General features: G+C 39.9%; 1 protein-coding gene across 1 annotated transcript; it reads right to left on the bottom strand.

Moving 5' to 3' along the window:
- Positions 1–1,156: 1,156 nt before the first annotated feature.
- st8sia3 (ST8 alpha-N-acetyl-neuraminide alpha-2,8-sialyltransferase 3) lies at positions 1,157–18,021 on the bottom strand. The gene is made up of 4 exons (XM_041811445.1): positions 17,641–18,021; positions 7,409–7,528; positions 5,104–5,661; positions 1,157–1,579 (listed from the first exon to the last, which is right to left on the bottom strand). Exons 1-4 carry the CDS (start codon positions 17,892–17,894, stop codon positions 1,297–1,299), a joined length of 1,215 nt encoding a protein of 404 aa, XP_041667379.1. The 5' UTR covers positions 17,895–18,021; the 3' UTR covers positions 1,157–1,296.
- Positions 18,022–18,328: the final 307 nt, after the last annotated feature.

Here is an 18,328-nt window from a genome sequence, read left to right as displayed (position 1 = left end):
ACAAGCTTGTTATTTTTAAATCCCTTGGATTATTGTCACATCTGTTTATGTAAATGATGTTGACTACAACTGATGACAGGAACTTGAAGGGTCAGCAGATTCAACCACTACATTGTGACACTGTTTCAAGGGGCAAGGGGACACTTGAAATCAAGTGGACGAGTTGAAAGTTAGGAATGGGACTGAGCTTTTTTGCTATGTTGAAAGTGATTGTTGTGTCTGTATTTGCTCATGGGTCATTATGATATCAAGAGGCAAACAACATGTAAATTATGAAGCAGATAATGGCATTTTTGTGAGGAAGATTGCACTGGTGTAGGGGCAGCTGTGGATGATAGTTACTCTGCAGAGTGGAAGACAAATCATGCAGCTTCTGGGAGGGCTAAAAAAAACAAAAACTGGGCCAAAAATCCATCCTAAAATTGGCCATTGGAGTGAAATAATAAAATCAAAGCGTTGGTGTGTCACAGGTCCCTAAAACCAGATTGCAGATCTTGGCAAGTATCTGCAAGTGTGTGCTTTTGTGAGGTAATCTACCAATCACCTCCATCCCTTAATCATCAAATACCATTTTTTCTTGAGAATAAAACCACTTTCAATTACCCCAACTGTTCACCTATGGAAGTAAAGTCTGAAGTAAAATGGAAGGGTCAAACACCTCAAGACTTTTGCCTTGAGTCGAACACGACCACGTTCAAACCATACATGATACTTTAATTAACAGTGATTCTACACTACACCTAACCCACCACATCACATCAACCACATCTCAAAAAGGAAAAGACAGAACTAAAATTGGACTTGTGTATCTCTGAGATGCCAAAGACTACACAGTAAGTTACTGAACAATGCAGCGAACCACTGACCGAGGATCAGCTTTTTTGCCCCACATCAGGACTAACGCAACATGGACATCATTAGATGCCTCTTTCACACCATTCTGGTCATGAACGAGTTTTAAAGAGTGCTGCTGTGCAGATATGGTGCCAAGACCGAGCCATTTTAAGTTCTGATATTCTGCTGAGGGGCCTTGAAGTCCAAAGAAACAAGCCTGTTGTCCCTTTCTTTAGATTCTCAAGCCATAAAAAATAAATAGACTCAACACGTCTTAATTTGTTGTGTTTTGTACAGTTATTCTTCAGCACAGCATTGTGGGTCCAAAACAGCTGAAGAACCCATCAGCCTTAGATACAGCCTTTTAGCTTTTGGCAAAATCGCATGAATCCTCCCTGGTCTTGGCTTTCGAAAAGCTCCAGGTGAGTCTAAAGAAGCCCTGTTGTTGCAGCAGTTTCAGGTCTAAGCGCAGTGCGATAGCGACAGCTTCAGCAGTCCCTCTGTGTGCATCTTGTAGAGCAGTTTGAACTCAGCAGGCAGCTGGTGGGACTCCTGCCATTTGGTGGTGAACTTGGTGCCCTTTTTGTCATAGTAATGGTAGGGCAGCTCTTTACCCGTGTTGGGGTCCCAGCCGAAGGGCCAAAAGCCAAACAAGTGGATCTGGTTGCACATGGAGGATGCAAGCGTGTACATCAGGATACCGGTGCTCAGGCGTTTTGGGGAAAGCTGCTTGGTTTTCCAGTAGCTGTGGAGTAAAAGAGGGAGACAATAAATTATTATCACGAAAACCTAATAATCTTTTATATAAATTGATATAAGCAATCTTCAGAGGTTTAAACTGGGGCTGTCAGCATTAATTACAATTATTAAGGACTGTCATTAGTGCGTTACGTTTTTTCGATTGTGATTAAAAAAGCTCCAGCATGATTGCATCAGGGTAGTGATGTTTTGTTGTACCCCAGGTCCAAATTCGTACTTCCTAATAATCATTTTAGACAGACATTTTTTTAAACTTGGGTTGTGATTTAGCATTATAGATATGGGGGTGGGTCCGGAGGCCACACCACTTGATTAAACCTCATCATTCCATCCGTCTAACCATGGTCTTAATCCACAAATCCCTCACCCGAGCAACACTTTCCAGCTCCTCCATCAAGCTATGGCTCTACCTCAGTTTCACTTTCCTATTGGGCGTGCCAAGAAGACCTCCACAGAGAGACAAACAGGTCAGATTGCCAAACAACCTCAGCGAACACCATATGATGCAAAAGAGCAGGGGCTTTACCTCAACTACTTCACCCTACTTCTAAGGCTGAGCCCAAACACCTAAAGAAACAATTTGACCTCTTGTATCTAAGAACTCATTCTTTCAGTACTAAAACTTTACAATCACAGGTGGGGGTTAAAATGTAAATCAGCTGGTGAATCAAAAACCTTTCGACTGTTCTCCATCTTCCACAGGACACAGGACAACATGGACTGGGAACATGGCCGACTTTGTGAAGATGATGTGGACACAATTTTCACTTGGTGGGGCCAGATGGTTTGTGGCAGCCATCCCAGAACCCCGTATTCCCTCAGTACCCTAACAAGACAACTGCAAAAGGGGCCACAAATTCCAAATAGATCAGGCCCACTGTGCCATAGCAAATCAGTGTTGTTGCAATTGAGAGTTTGGCTAGATCTAGCATATGGGAAATCAATATATAGGTTATTTTCTGCACTCAATAAAAAATAGGAATTTACTGAAAACCACATTTTTTATTGCTTTGTTTGACATTTTAATGTAGAAATAAAGCTAACTTTCAATAAAGCACAAAAAGAATAGAGAATTTCTGCAACTTACTCAAAAAAGGCCAGTAAACCGTCACTGAAAAGACCAACCTTTGATGGTTCAATCTAAGGGAAACATAATCTGATCAGTGACATAATCTGACCGGCACCAATTCTTTCATCAACAGTCCTTCAAACACAGAGAGGAAACTCTTCAAACTGGCCTGAACAAAAGCATTTCAGAGTCCTGGAGGTGCTGAAAGCCATCTGAGCTGCTTAAATGTGATAATTCTTCCAGAGCAGGTAGTTTTAATGGGATTGGTGAAGATTAGGCTACTGTACGAGCGGCCCATTCTGCTGCTACAACACTAAGCAGCAGACGTAAATCCCTCTCCACACACACTGTTACAGCTCTGTGCCATACCTTTCACTAAATAGCTGTTTCCTTATAATCCGGCTTTGGAGCTCAAATCTCTTCTTACTATTTGGAGCACGGCTCAATACAATACGACCACATGATAGTTTCCACATACAAGACAGAATTTAAAGGCACAGTTTACACACAAACTGAAAGAGGGACACGTAGACAAAATAAAATTACAAACATGCATACTGCCATTGAAATAAAAAATCAATGGCCATATAATCAGGTGTGAATTTGATGCAGCAGCGGCTTAAGCGCTCTCTACACTGTCACCAAATGAAAGAAGTTTGGCACAACCAGGACTTTTCCGAGAGCTGGTCATCCGGCCAAACTGAACAATCAGGGCAGAAGGGCATTAGTAGGACAGATGGCCAAGAACCTGATGGTCACTCTGACCACTCCAGAGATCCTGTGTGGGGAAAAGGTCCAGAGGGACAACCATCACTGCAGTCCTCCGCTGATCTGGGCTTTATGGTAGAGTGGCTAGACGGAATCTTCTCCTCAGTGCAAAATACATGAAAGCCTACGTGAAGTTTGCCATAAAGCATCTGAAGGACTCTCAGACTGTGATAAACAAGGTTCTCTGGTCTGATAAAACCAAGATTAAACTGTTTGGCCTCAATTCTAACCATTACTTCTTTGAACTAGATAAGTAAAGACAGCCGGGGTACTCTGATCTGGTTTTGAAATACACCTCAAAATGTTCCGAAATGGCAGAAAATTCAAAAGAGGTCTGGCTGCTGACCATACATTTCTGAGGGCCACTTTTACAGACCATTCATCTGAGAAATACACTGTCTTAGAATTGCCATAATTTGCCAGCACAATGTATTTCCAGCATTAGATTTATTTTTGCATTAAACTTTATTCATAAACAAAGTCTTGCAGTTACATTTATGGAATAACTACATTGCAGACATTACAGACTAGGCAACATTTCATAAATAAAACAGAAAAAGGTCAGAGGTCTAATCTGGGATTTAATCTTATATAGACCCATTTTAGAAGTAGTTACATGAACAGTGGCTCGCTTTAGCCTCATCAATTATAGCTTAAGCTAGCATGGCTATGCTAGCTATGTAATTAATGTTATTAACCAATGTAGCTAAGTTAGCTTTAGCAACTTAAGCTTTAGCAATGTGAGCTTTAGCAAAAGAAGCTATAGCTAACCTAGCTACATAGATAAGATACCTACGTAGCTTACATAGCTGCTTTGGGAGATTAGATTTAGCTACATTAGCTATGTAGCTATGTCATCTATAGCTAATTTACCTTTAATAATATGAGCTTTAGCAAATGTAGCTCAAGCTAAATTAGCCCTGCATATAACGTACAGTGCTTAACAAACTTATTAGACCACCTGTCATATTTGTCTCAAAGACCACCCAGCATCATGAAGTGCTTTAATGTGGACTCTTTCATTTTCACTGAGCTCTCCACATTTTACCATTTTGAACAGGAATGAGGAATTTCAAACTGAATTCACCCAAATTTGAGCCAGCTCACTGGGCTTCTCTGAGAAGTCATAAATTAATCAAGCATAACATTCAACCACTAAAACTAATTTTTCTGTTCAGGAATGCAAGCAAATAACTATAATTTGACATATTAATCAAGAAATGATAATGTGCTTTACTATTTTTTCAGTTTTTTTGTAAATCAGTACATTTAAAAATTCATGGATAACAATAATAATTATATTTTAGCATTAAAAATATCATTCGGGTTACAGAGCTTCTACATATTGGTGTATTAACCATTGCAGAAACATAACAAATGATTTTGATTACCAATGCTGTTAATTTAGGGCAGCTGTGGCATAAACCTTACTTTGGTTAGGGTTAGGGTGGTCTAATAAATTTGTTAAGCACTGTAGATAGGCATCCTATGTAGTTGCTTTGTGGGGCTTAGCTTTAGCTATGTTATCTACATAGTTAAATCTATGTAGCTACATATCCCCATTAGCTACATTTCTCCATTAGCTACGAAGCTTAGGCTACATAGAAGTGGCGTGTGAATGTCGATACGGTCAAAAGATTGTTTAGTCCGACCTCAGCCATAATGTGACTTACTTGTTGATGAACTGCATGATGTTCCCAGGCCATGCCAGCTGTACCTTCAGCTGTCCTCGATGTTCCACGAAAAAGTCGACCAGCGTCCTCGTCACTGTGGCCGACGTGTGAAAGAAGAACGCCGGGATCCACAGGATTGCTCCATCTAGTCTCTTCAGACTCAGGAAGAAGTTGTTCCTGTCCTGCACAGTCAGTAGATTATTGTAGTATTTCTCCAGGATGCTGGGGTTAAAGGTCGTCATGTTCGTCCGCCGCCCAACATCCTTCTTGAACACCTCCGTCGGTGCAAAGTTGCAGCGGAAGACAAAGTCAAACTTGTCAATCAGGGGGCCACAGCGTGAGCCGGTGAGAATGCCACTGTTTCCGACCACAGCGCAGACATTATAGTGCTTGTTGAGGATTGGAGAGACTTCAGGGAGCAGTGAGCGGAAGTTCTCACCAATGGAGAAGACGTACTTGTGACTGGAGTAGTCGTAATGCATCAGCTGTCCGATTCGGACTGCGCCTCGAGTCAGGGAGAAGTTGTGAGGGATGTCGATATACTGAGCAATCTCCTTTCTGAAAGAAAACAAGGACAATTGCAGTCATGTCCGCATTACAAACAAAAGCATAAGATGCATGCTCTCTAGGATTTTTTCCAAAGTTACGGTTGTCAGTAGAGCTCTGTTTATTGTATGGGACACTCACAGCAACTACAACAAAATGTAATTGTGATAATGGCAAACAGCGGCTCAGAATAAATCCCATGAGAGGCTTAAACCCTGTACAAAACAGATCTGATGAACTATCGACACAATAAATACAGCTCTGCGTTTCAATCCTTCAGGAAGATCATTCTAATGACATTGACTCAGATGTCACGTACTTAAGTCTCAATATGCATTAAAGATGATTAGTGAGCAGATTAATGTTTGTAAAGGATGGAGGAGTATGATAATGTAAAAATGATTAAACCTCATTTTTATTGTTAATAGAATGCATCAGTATGATTCATTTGTGTGACAATAGAATCAAATCTTATAATACATAAGATTGTAATACAACAAGACCAAATTATCAATATTTTTTACAACACAAAACACAAAAACAAGGCCTGATCTTGTTATTGCAAAAATAATCCATCAATGTGAAAGCCAATTTCGCTTGTTAAGTGTCTTAAAATGAGACTTAATTATTAAATGAGATACAGACATTTAATGACACTCAGCAATTTTTTCTCTATTGACAGATGTCTGCAACTGTTGGACAGTCAGTCTCAGCTGCTTAGCTTCATTATGATATGACCAGTGTGAGTCCTGACTGCCAGTAGGTTTTACTTTACTAGAAGCCTGAAGGGAAAATATTAAGAATCAAGTTTGACCTGATACACAAAAAGAAAAAAAAAACATCAAGGTTCAAGGTTATATGACAGTAATTGCCAACACTTGAATTGGACAGTCTTCAATGAAAGACTTGATGTTTGATTTGCTTTGCTTTGTAAAGAGGTCTGTCAGACCAATTTTTGGAAAGCTGAGTTCAATTTTACTATCCACACCCAGACCTGATCACTGCTAGACTTGTTGAATGAAGAAATCGTTTCCATAGAACCTGTTTGACAAAGTGAAGTAGGCTAAAAGATCTCAAAAAGCAACACATCATGCCACCATCTAAAGAAATTCAAGAACAGATGAGAAACAAAGTCATCCACATCCATCAGTCTCTAAAGCATTACAAAGCCATTTTACAGCTTTGGGACTGAAGCATACCATGGTGAGAGCCATTATCCACAAATGGAGAAAACTTGGAATAGTGGTGAACCTTCCCAGGAGAGGCCGGCCTACCAAAGCTACCCCACGAGCACATCGACAACTCATCCAGGAGGTCACAGAACAATCCAGAACAAGATCTAAAATCCTACAGGCTATTCATGCAGCAAAACCCTCCAATGTAGCTGAATTGAAACAATTCTGCAAAGAAGAGTGGACGTGAAAACTCATTGCCAGTTATCGCAAATGCTTGATGCAGTTTTTGCCGCCAAGGGTGGCAGAACATTAGGGGGCAGCTACTTTTTCATATAAGCCAGGTAGGTTTGGGTGGCGTTTTTCCTTTAATAATGAATAATCATTTAAAATCAGCATATTGTATTTACTTGGGTTATCTTTGTCTAATATTACAACTTGTTTGATAATCTGAAACAATTAAGGATGATAAATATGAAAAAGAAAAGAAATCAGTACTGCACTGTAATAGTTTTGTACCCAAAGCTCATCGATACTTAAAACAAAAACAGTCCACCAGTGTATGCATGTGTTGAAGTGGAACCTACCGTAGACTTATGAAAGCAGAGCTGTTGTAGCTCCATTTGGAGGAGTTTTGTAGATCCTCACTGAGCGAGCTGGTCAGCGGGCTGAACGCTGGATCCAGGTACTTCAACGCCAGCTGGGAGCTACAAACAGAGCAGGAAGAGTCAATGAGTTTAACCCTGACTTCTCAGGTCAGACAGAGGTTGGATCCATCATTTTGCACTTCAAAATATTCCAAAGAGTATTTTAGCTTTTAAGCAACTTTAAAGGTGCAAAACTCAACATATAATTAAAACTAAAGTACACCTTTACTTTTATTTTTTTTTTGTTGTGCAAGTAATGATTCAATCAATAAGACATTTGTTTGTTTTAATTCAGATTTTACTAGCTTTCTTTTTACATCTTACACACAACTTTAACCTTAAAAGGAAAATATCAAACTTTAAGTGTGATCATGTGACTTCTTGGGCCTTATCATGTTGTACATTCGATTCTCAAGACTACAGTGCTTATAAAAAGTATTTATTTTGTTACATCAGAGTAAAACAGATTTCTGCAAAGTAATGTCGATTAAATAAAAAGATGTCATGTAAAATAAGTGACTGCATAAATATTCATTCCCTTCAAGTCAGTATTTTGTAGATGCACCTTTGGCTGCAATCACAGCACTGAGTCTGTGTGAACAGGTCTCAATCAGGCATCTGGACACCGAAATTTAACTTAATTCTTCTTTGCGAAACCGCCCAAGGTCTGTCAGGTTGCATGAGGATCAGGCATGAACAGTCCTTTTCAAGTTGAGCCACAGATTTTTTTTTTTTTGGTCAAAAAAGCCAAAAAATATTTACCATCGTTGATTTATTAAAATAAAAATGTAAACAGACAAGCAGGTGAATACTTTTTATAGGCACTGTACAAAAATAGTGATGAAATAATGCTACTCAATTTTAGATAATTCAAATAGTCTTTCTCGCTTCATTCCTGCCCTTTCACAGAGCTAAATGACTCCAAAAGCAGCTGATTAAAATCTGAAAGTGTTTTAAGAGCCACAAATCAAATACATGAAATTACTCTCGGGAAGCAGCAGCACTGACAAACAGATTCAGACATCTTCATTTCCACAGTCAGCTCAGTGTTAACACTGATTTTTAGCCTCCTAATGATTAAAAATCCACCCACTTTACTGTGAAAAAGAGCAGTCAGGCCAAATTGTTGAAGAGATGCTGTCCATCTTAGCAAGTTAATCACAATGATTCCAGATGAATCAGAAAGTTGATTCTTGACAAGATGAACACTGTTTTTGGCAATGTAAGAAGCCCAGACTCACCAGAAAGACCAAACCAACTATGGAGTTCACTTATTTTCTGAGTTGGCTAATGTCTGACTGTTTTGGCAAGGAAACCTTGACATTTTGACACACTTATATATTAACAAGAGATTCATCAAACAGCAACCAAGAAGGGTGGGCTTACTAAAGGGTCTAATCCTGCAAGGATCACGTTGTAGTTTAGACCCTAACATATTTTAATACCAGACTTGACTTTAATTGAAAATCTTCTGACTAAACATCAAAATGACAAGGTTTCAGGTCACGACTCTGCTATAGCAGACACAAGTGGTCAAATAGTATTTCGAAGAGGATTTAACCTGGTTTGATTTGAGAGATAAACCAATAAAGTGGAGTTTTAAGCATCAGGACAGCTCAGGAACAGAATATGTGACTAATACTGTCCTGCATTTAAATCCCCACCTCTGTGGCATTGCCCTCTTTACAGCAAACCCTATAAATACTGTTTGACCTGGATCTGATGGCAGTCAGACCTCCTGCAGATTTATTCTGTTTTTGCAGCATCTGCATCTTTGAGAGGCTCGGTTAGAAAGGAGCAACGCTGAGTCAGGATCAGCATGAAGTGGCTACTGATCAGTTTTTCACAGAGACTTTGGAAACACTTTAAAGGCTGAGAAAACTGCAGACAGAGTCAAGATGTTTGACATTTGTTCTCTGAATCAGTAGATCTCATGCTGATCCAAACAGCCAATGTGCAAACATGTTATTATCTTGCGTGCAGAAGATAATAACTAAATCGTGAATAAAAACATCATTTCATGGGCTCCTGTGGCTCAGTATTACTTTGTCGCAGACCCCCAAATATGCATTTAAAACATGACTGAAGAAGTCAAATCTAAATGAAGAAGAAAGAACACTGTAAGTAGTAGTCATGTGGTAATAAATGGTGGCTTTAGAGTGAAATCATTATCCTGCAGTGAATTGTGTATTTTTCTAATGTTCACCGCTATATTTTATTCCATGCTGTTTCAAAGCCAACACTAAATCATTCAAAGGAAATTCAGGACTTGCAGTCTCCAAAAAAGGTGAAGCAGAAGGTGCTTGTAGCTTTATAAAAGAAGACAATGAAAAAGTTTTGCTGCTCGAAAAATAAAGGAAACAGAGACTTATCAATGGCAGCGAATGGTCAACAGAAAGAAGCAAGCTTACTGCTGGAATTAAAGAGAAAAAACAGGCACGATCCATCTGTCATTGAAGAAAAATCATTAAAACAAAGCAAAAAAGGAGAGACTGGAATAGTAGTTTAAACATCAGCACTTTGTATTCACCTCAGGTCGGGTTTGCGAGGCGGCCTCTCGCTGCAGGAAGAGGAATGTGAACAAAAACAACAAAATGAACTCACTCTTATCTCAACATGGCATGAAGGAGACTATAAAGATCCAGCATGCAGAGTTATTAAAGGGTCCACTATTGCTTATACTCTTCATCAGTGGTTTCTAAACTTGGGAGACTGTCTGGATCTTCGTAACACATATTATTAAGCTGTAAACATATGCTGATGGATGCCCTCTATAGGTTGAAACCTGGCTACTGCACTTGGCTTCTTATTGGCTGATCTGGAGGCAGGTGAAGTATGCAGTGCCAGCATTCATGACCACAGAGCTCAACACTGTTTTGACGGCTCTGGTGTCCAAAGTAAAATGACATTTATAAAAATCTCTAAATCGAAAGTTTTGATCAAGAAACCAAGCTGACCAGAGACCTGAAACTAATGACTACAAAATATTTGATTTGGTGCACAAACGGCATACAAAAAAGGAAAAAAGGCAAAGGTACAAGACTGTGCAACTATTTTTCATAAGGATGAAGGAACTACTCTTTGTATTGTCATAATCAACTGACATTTCCATGGTTTCAGCTGTCTCCACCTATCAGAGACAATGCTGTGACACTCTGGAATTGTGGGTACTGCAGTATTTTTGTCTAAGATCATAAATAAACTAGCTTTTTCTTGAAGTATTTTACACTGAGGTAGCTTATAGTTAGACTCACTTGGATACTTCTGACATTATGGCCAATAAACAAATCTGCTATGGAGCAGATGAATGGGGATTTTTACTCAACATAATGATAAGACAAACAAGAAAATCTGAAGTTTTGGTCCACCTACACTGGATGACTCAAAGGATTTACAAACACAAAGAAATCTTTCTTCGCCACAGCTTCACTAGGCCTGCTGTTTTAGGTTTAGAAAAAAATATCATTTTATCACCTGCTGGCATATCATAACATCAGCTAGACTAATGCAAACAAAGCTTCTACGAACAAGACTCCGATCATCTTTACTCCTTTAACTAAGTGGTCTGCTCTGAAGTCACAGTTATATATATTTTTCTAAACCATGAGTAGAAACATATTGTATCTGGGCCTACCTAAAAGAGTGAAAAGTGAAAAAATCTGAAGTTTCGTGCAAAAAGTCAAAAGTTTTTGAAAAAATCCTGCACATTTTTGAGATTATAAACTCATATATACAGTATAAGAAATCAAAATAAGAATTTCACATCATAAAAGTCTGAAATTTTCAAGAAAAAACATGAAATTTATAGGTATAAAAAGTCTTCTCTTTGACACTGGAAACTAAAGAATTTCATGATAAATAGTAAAATTTTACAAGAAAACAAACTGAACACAGCGGTTGGAGTTTTGACTTTATAGTCTCAAAAATTATATGTTTTGGCTCACATACATGTACAACTTTTAAAGTAAAAAAATATATATATTTTTTCCTCTGTAAATAATTTTCTAACATGCTAATTTTGTTGTTCTTGCAAATTAAGTGGTCCTTTTCTATCATTTTTCCACTAGAGGGGCCCATATACAATCGTGGTAATAATAAATAGTTTATACATAGATCTTTTGTCAAGGGCAAGTGTATGTAGGGCTATTATCTTGGGTTTTGTCAAATGAAAACAGTTAAAATTGATGTTTAATTTTTCCCAGTGGGTCATGGGGGACACTACTACGGCTATTCCTGGTGCTACAAGCGTCTTGAAATATGAGAAACAATTGTGGATAAATGTCGTTGTTCATCTTTCCACACCAACAGGTCCTAATCTTAATTTCACCAGTACTTTGGTTGAAAGCTGAATTCTCTTCAAAAATATAACATTCCCATCAGACATAGCTGAAATCATCAGTCACCAGTGGCAATGAGCAGATGTTGGTACAGTAGGTACCACTAGACTGGTAAATGTGTTCTGTAGGTTTTTGTTAATGACGGTTTCTCCTCTAATAGAAGGCTCAACAAAAGGTCTGAGGGGGGCTTTTCTGTACAACAGACATAACCATCTATTCCTTTCTATTTGGTGAAGTTGTATTGATCCTGCACTTACCTCAATAGTACAGACTAGAATAGGGCTGGCCTGATAAAATCTCTGTTTTTTCCATGCCAAACCCAATTTTCTGTCCAACTACTATGGCTATTTATTTACTTTTGCACATACAAATGACCTGCCATTCACAATGAAAGGTATAATAGGAACAAAGAGAGTAAGGAATAGGCTCAATCAGCCTTTTTATGAATGATTTATCCTGATTTTTATTTTACTGTTTGCAGGTGCACTAATTATCCAATTATCCGTTATTTAAACCATGGACCAATACTATGGTCACTGGAATCTCACCACAGAAGGTTCTGGCTAAACTGGAGTGTTCAAGGACAACTCAGGGTATCATCATTAACACTGAGATTACTATATATAACCTTTTAAAGTTATACTTTGTGCACAGATTCCATCAGGCGGACTTCTTTTCACAAGCTGCAAGACGTGAAGAGCCCGCCTGAAACAACCCCACACGATGTTTCTGATGATAAACTCTCACTCGACACAGCAGGAGACTTACAAAGCCGTATACCAACAGAGTATTTTCTCTTCAAAACGCCTCTCTCCTTCACATCTAACTCACTCAGAGCACAACCTTGGCCTGAGGTGACAGCGAGGCGAGGAGGAAAATGATTACAGGCAGGTTGAGAATGAATGCAGCTCTCACGCAGTAAATCAGAGCCAAGGACGGTTCGCTGGCCTCCAGAACCCTTCATCTGAACGAGGCTGTTTTAGCTTCAAACTCATACCTGACAATACACGCTGGATGACAAAGATTTACTGGATGATTTTTCATGCAGTTGTACGGCAGGAGACCAACTCAAACCTGAAAGGAAGTATCAGAGGGACTCTTGTAGGCAGACTACTTTTGAAGATACAGGTGCAGTCAAAGATCTTTAACATGGACAGAAAAACAGTAAAGATTTAAGCAACATTAACATTTAATTTATAGGTAGCATAAAGAGATGGACGATATGGTGGCACCCCTAAAAGGGAAGCCAAATCATTTGAAGCTCCTCCTACTGATTGGCTGTAGTAAAGGTAATAAGCATCGCCTCCTCCTGTTAACAGATATGATATGGGTAGAATTACAAAATCAAACATTCAACTTTTTAACTATTGTCTATTAACTTTTCAGTCGCAAGTTCTTTTTTTGAATGGCTAAGCTAATGTTAATATTGATCCACCAGAAGTTCCTTTTTTCTTTCAAAATAAAAGCAGGTTTTTAACCAAACAGGAAGTAAAGTACCCTAAGCTCATGACATAACAAATTCCAAAACAAAAGTACAACAAAGTGGCGTCTGTGAAGACATTCTCTTAGCTCAAGTGTTAACTATGATCACAGGGATCCTCAGACATCAGTGAGTCATTTTGTACATACGCTCCTTCCTGTTTCTTAATGTACAAGTTTGAAATCGTATTTAATAGAATAAGCACGTTAAAGCTGTCAATTAATCTAAAAATAATCATCAATTACAACTCTTTGTCTTTATTTGATTCACTAATTCGTCACGCAGAGAAGAATCCCTTCATGTTGTCAACAAGAACTTAAGGTTATTTTTAAATGTAAAATTAACTAAATGTGAATTGAAAAATCCTGATTATATATCAAGATTCTAAACAAAAACTCATTTCTGACAGCTCTAGAAACTGTTTGTGGATAGCAAAGAGAGATTACATTATGTATTCTTTTCCATGACATGCGTCTTAATGTGAATTACATAAATCCATACTCAACCTGCGTAAAAATACACAAGTAAAGACAGCAGATCTGTGAGTGAGTAGATGATCTAGTTCACAGCTGTGGGATTAAGTGACAGATGTCTTATTCATCTCTAGGCAGCTTCAAACCCACACTGACATGTACTAGATATAAACCAGTTTACCAGGGCAAAGCTGTCTTCTCATTAAATAATAAACAACCGGTGTCCTTACAAACTGAAATGTAAGATTTGGCCTGAATTCCTCCTCAAGAATGAATAAAATCCTTTAGAACACATAACTGGTCAGTTCTTGGTGCTGTTACTTTGTAATAAAACAACTCATGCATCCAACGTGTCCTTCCACATAATAAGGTGTAAATATAAAAATGGATAACACACAAACTTTGTGTCGATGAAGGATGGGGGGATGGGGGGTGCTACTGCAAAGTAGATTTTAATCTACCTCAATATCTGTCAACTTAGAGTGAGCAGCACAAATACAGCTAGGGAATTCTGCCATCCTTGTTGTAGTTCACCTACTTATACATGGCTGTTGACTAAAACCATAATGCACACGTGCAGGCCTGGATTCTGACAGTTTACTGTGTAGACTTATCTAGCTGCTTTGTGAGCTTAGCTCTAGCTACATTAACTGTTGCAACATTAGCAAAATAATCTCTTGCTACGTTAACTTTAGGAACCTAAATTTTAGCAAACATGTCTAAAGCTAACTTAGATACATAGATAACATAGCTGCTTTGTGATCATAGTTTTAGCTATGTTAGTCATGTAGCTAACCTGCTAATGTTGCTACATAGCTAGCATAGCTCTTTCAAGTATGCATACTGTTAACACTGTTTATAAAACTCTTTGCAATCAGGTTTCCAGGTCAGGTTTTTATATTTTAACTTTTGGTATCATAACCTTTACCTTAGCCCTTACCCTAACCCTAAACAGAAGTTTAATCCAGTGTGTTTCTAAGGTTTGAAAAAGTACTTCTGTTCTGAGATATACAGCTTGTCAGTCGAACAGTCGACAGCCTGACTGTCTTGATTTAGGCCTTTTGCACATTAACTACCACCATACAACAGTCAAATAACATTCTCCACAGAAAACACTAACAACCCATTACAAAAAATAGCGAAGAGTCAGATAATGTTAGAGACCACGTTAAAACTCAGCATTTCAAATGGAACTTGAGTCTTATGGTGCAATATAGTTAATCCTGGTACTCGGAAATTCCAAGATACTGGTTTGCTACATCATCTTGAGTTCCCCTTGGACTTGGAGTTCCACTTGTAAACTTCACCATCCCGAGTTACTTACTTGTACTAACCGCTGTTGACTTAAAGCTACTGAATCCAACCACTGTGCTTTATTTAGAGTAGTGGGAGAGAGAGAAAAACATCTACAGTAGATAGTTCAGTGCTGTCCTCTAGTCCACTCATTGATGAAGTCTGGGTTGAAACCCACGGTTGGGTCGCCAATTGAGTTTTCAAAATTTTGTTGCTACAGTATTGAATGCAGTACACATTATAGTCACCCTCTCCACCATTGTAAAACACAATACAAGACTCTACCAGCCACTGGATGGCAAAAGAGCTGAAGTCACAGTCGTCAATGCTTGACTAATAAAAAAGAAACACAGTGTTCCAGACCAGACAGCTACTGAAGGCCCAAGGGGTCGAACATACAAAGTAAGCCAATGTGACGGAGATGAAGCAGCTTCTTCTAGGCTCATAAATCAGAAAACGCCAGGCCAAAACCAGAGTGAGTCTGGAATTAAGAATATTCAAGTTAGCACCAGCCATCAGCTCAACCAACCAGTTGAAGACAGCACAGAAGGTCAGGCAGGTATGGTTGGTCACTTTGCCGCATCAACCTTGGTCCTGTACTGCTCTGGCCTGCAAGCCATCATCCAGGCCTGCACCAGGGTCATGCCCCATCTCTCCAGATATTCTCCCATCAGTCAAAATCCAGGCCTCGCAAGAGAATAGTAGGACCGGTAGGACAGAAAAACTCTGACATCTGTCTGCATGCTCTGTTACCAGGAACGCCACACTGTCTTGCTCAGCAAACCCATCGCCACATGTGCGAGTCCAAGTCTGCAGCTGATCTAAACCTTGCTGTCAGCTGATTGATGGAGTACGTTGCCAAGGTAGGTGAACTGCTCTGCAACCTCCACTCTATCACCATTCATAGAAAAACGTACGATGGCAGTATCCAAGGCATCCTGAAATGTCTAAATCTATGTTTATCAGACTTGATAGGCAATAACTTACAGAAAACAAAGTTGTTGGGTCACAATGGCTTGTACCTTGTACAAAAAGGATTACTAGTACAAAAGTTTGGGAACCACTGCTCTATTCGACAGCTGCTACCTCCTGTTTATGCAGCTAAGCTGTCTGCAGTCCTCCAGGTATATACTGACGTACGAAAACTCTAATCACACTATTCAGTCAAAAAATGATGAGTGAATGTAGCTGTCAGAAGCAATCTGTGGACATATCTGTCTACCTCTCTAATATTTTCAAACATTTTCTAAAAATGTGATATCTCCTAGCAAAACTCTCTATTTATTCAGTGGGAAACTCCATATTCATACGGCGGATATGAAAACTTGACAGGGGGTGGGGGACTTTACAAAGGGTCAGCTTTACGGAGGAGATTTCACAGACATGAGATCTCAGAGAAACTTGTGTTATCAAGCATGACGTAACTCCACGAGCTGGTCTTGTTTTTTCAGAGTCCCATTTGGTTTGGTTTATAAATTTGAAACATAATTGTAATTTACATCTCCATATGAAGGATGTTCCTGAGCGTCTATTTCCCTATCCGGCTAACCGCTCATTTAAATTTCGTTTAACCGGCTAGTCTAAAGAGAAGAAAATCCCTAGTCAGCGGGTGTGATGTTAGCCTGATAAACTCTCTACAGCGTGGCTAACATTAGCAGCTAGCGCCGCCAGCCTTTGTTCCTCTTTGCAGATAATATCGTGCTTTGATATGTCGCCTCATTTCACTTCAGGTGAGTAGTTACACGTGAGTTAAACCCTCGACAGCCTACATCCCACTTTATTTCCTTTTACTACTTTAAAAAAATTGTCATATCGTGCCGTTCCTGCTACACGCTAACCGCTAAGCCACCGCTGAGCTTCTCAAATTTACATCCGGTGAATTGCCAGACTGGAAGGCAGCGGCCTCTAGAAGCGGGAGGTTCATTACTGTTTAAAAGAGCATTATAGACCAGGATTTCAAGCCTGTTTTTACAAAATGATGGGTATTTAGTTTAACCGACTCACAGAAAACCTGCAGTAAAACTCTCATATTGCCACTTACACTTAAAGATTATTTGTAATAATAATCAGTACAAAAAAACCAAGATAAAGGCCATGACCCCTGATTATTTTGAGGGGGAGACTGAACCGAAAATTGGGCCTAAAATCACCTAATGTGAAGCTAGCCTGAACTTCAATTACAGCACGGTTTAACAGGAGAAAGGGACAGCACTTGATGCATAAGCTATGGATTATTTGGTTGTTACAGGCCTAGATCAGGTCTAAAAATCAGGTCTGAAATCAACTAATGTGTAGCCAGCCTAGCTTTGTGTTTGTTTTTTACTGATTTGCTTGCTCTCTCTAAGAAATGATAGAAATCTATAAAAACAACAATCAGAGTATTGAGGAGGATTAAGACTCATTTCAGAGATAAACAATGATAACATGATGTCTAGATTAGCACATAAAGCCTGCACCATCTTTGATTTCCTGCCCTGTCAGCATGTATGGACTGCACCTGGTATGACTATAAATAAAACCCTCCAGCTGATGTGATGCACACCCACACTCAGCAGATGTCTGCAGCTCTGCAGCCCGGCCTGCACTCACCGAAACCCTGTGTGGAACATGGACAGCCTGGACCCTCCATTAGGTCCGTATCTGGGGGTGCTGAGCAGGAAGTCCTTCTTAATGGACACGTAGCTGATGAGCGACAGGATGAGCAGCGCCACGCTGAACATGACGAGCCCCAGCGCGCTGGCTATCCGCACCATCCTGCCTCTCTGCGGGCACCAGCCCCCCCGGACCAGAGGATCAGAGACGGGCCTGGTCGAGGACAAGGCGAGCACCCAGGCGCACCGCATGCGGAAAAGACGGCGCGAGCTTCATGCAGATTTCAGGGTCCATGTGGAGAGGAGGAGCGAATGCGGTGGCGCGGCAGAGGAGACGCATGGGCGGCAGAGAAGGAGAAAGCCGGACATGCAGAAAAGAAGGCGCATACCGGGGTGAAACAAGAGCAGCAGAGTCCACAAAAGGGGCGACAATGGGGAGAAGGAGGCGTCGATTTGCTGTCTGTTTCCAGAAGCTAAAATGCGCTAAGGATGTAGCAGCGCGTCTGCGGAAGAAAAGGCGCAGGAAGCAGCGTGACGCATCGACAGCTCATGTATCAGCGGATGGAGGAGGAGGAGGAGGAGGCTCGGAGGTGTTTCTGTAGGCATGCAGGGTTAGATCACAGCCTGTCAGCGCCGTAAGGAGGTGAAATGAAGCGGAGAGGTCCTGCAGGGAGAAGATGGAGGCT

This window comes from Cheilinus undulatus, linkage group 17 (genome assembly GCF_018320785.1).
Source record: "Cheilinus undulatus linkage group 17, ASM1832078v1, whole genome shotgun sequence".
Classification (NCBI taxonomy): domain Eukaryota; kingdom Metazoa; phylum Chordata; class Actinopteri; order Labriformes; family Labridae; genus Cheilinus; species Cheilinus undulatus.
Note: the sequence above shows the minus strand (reverse complement) of the source record. Positions and strands in the feature narration are given on the sequence as shown.

Bases quoted from the DNA above. Each gene is read 5' to 3' on its own strand.
- st8sia3 (XM_041811445.1), bottom strand. From the start codon at position 17,894: ATGCGGTGCGCCTGGGTGCTCGCCTTGTCCTCGACCAGGCCCGTCTCT. The intron at 7,529-17,640 runs GTGAGTGCAGGC...CTCTGTTTGTAG, and splicing joins ATGTTCCACACAGGGTTTCG to CTCCCAGCTGGCGTTGAAGT. The intron at 5,662-7,408 runs GTAGGTTCCACT...GTTTTCTTTCAG, and splicing joins TCTGCTTTCATAAGTCTACG to AAAGGAGATTGCTCAGTATA.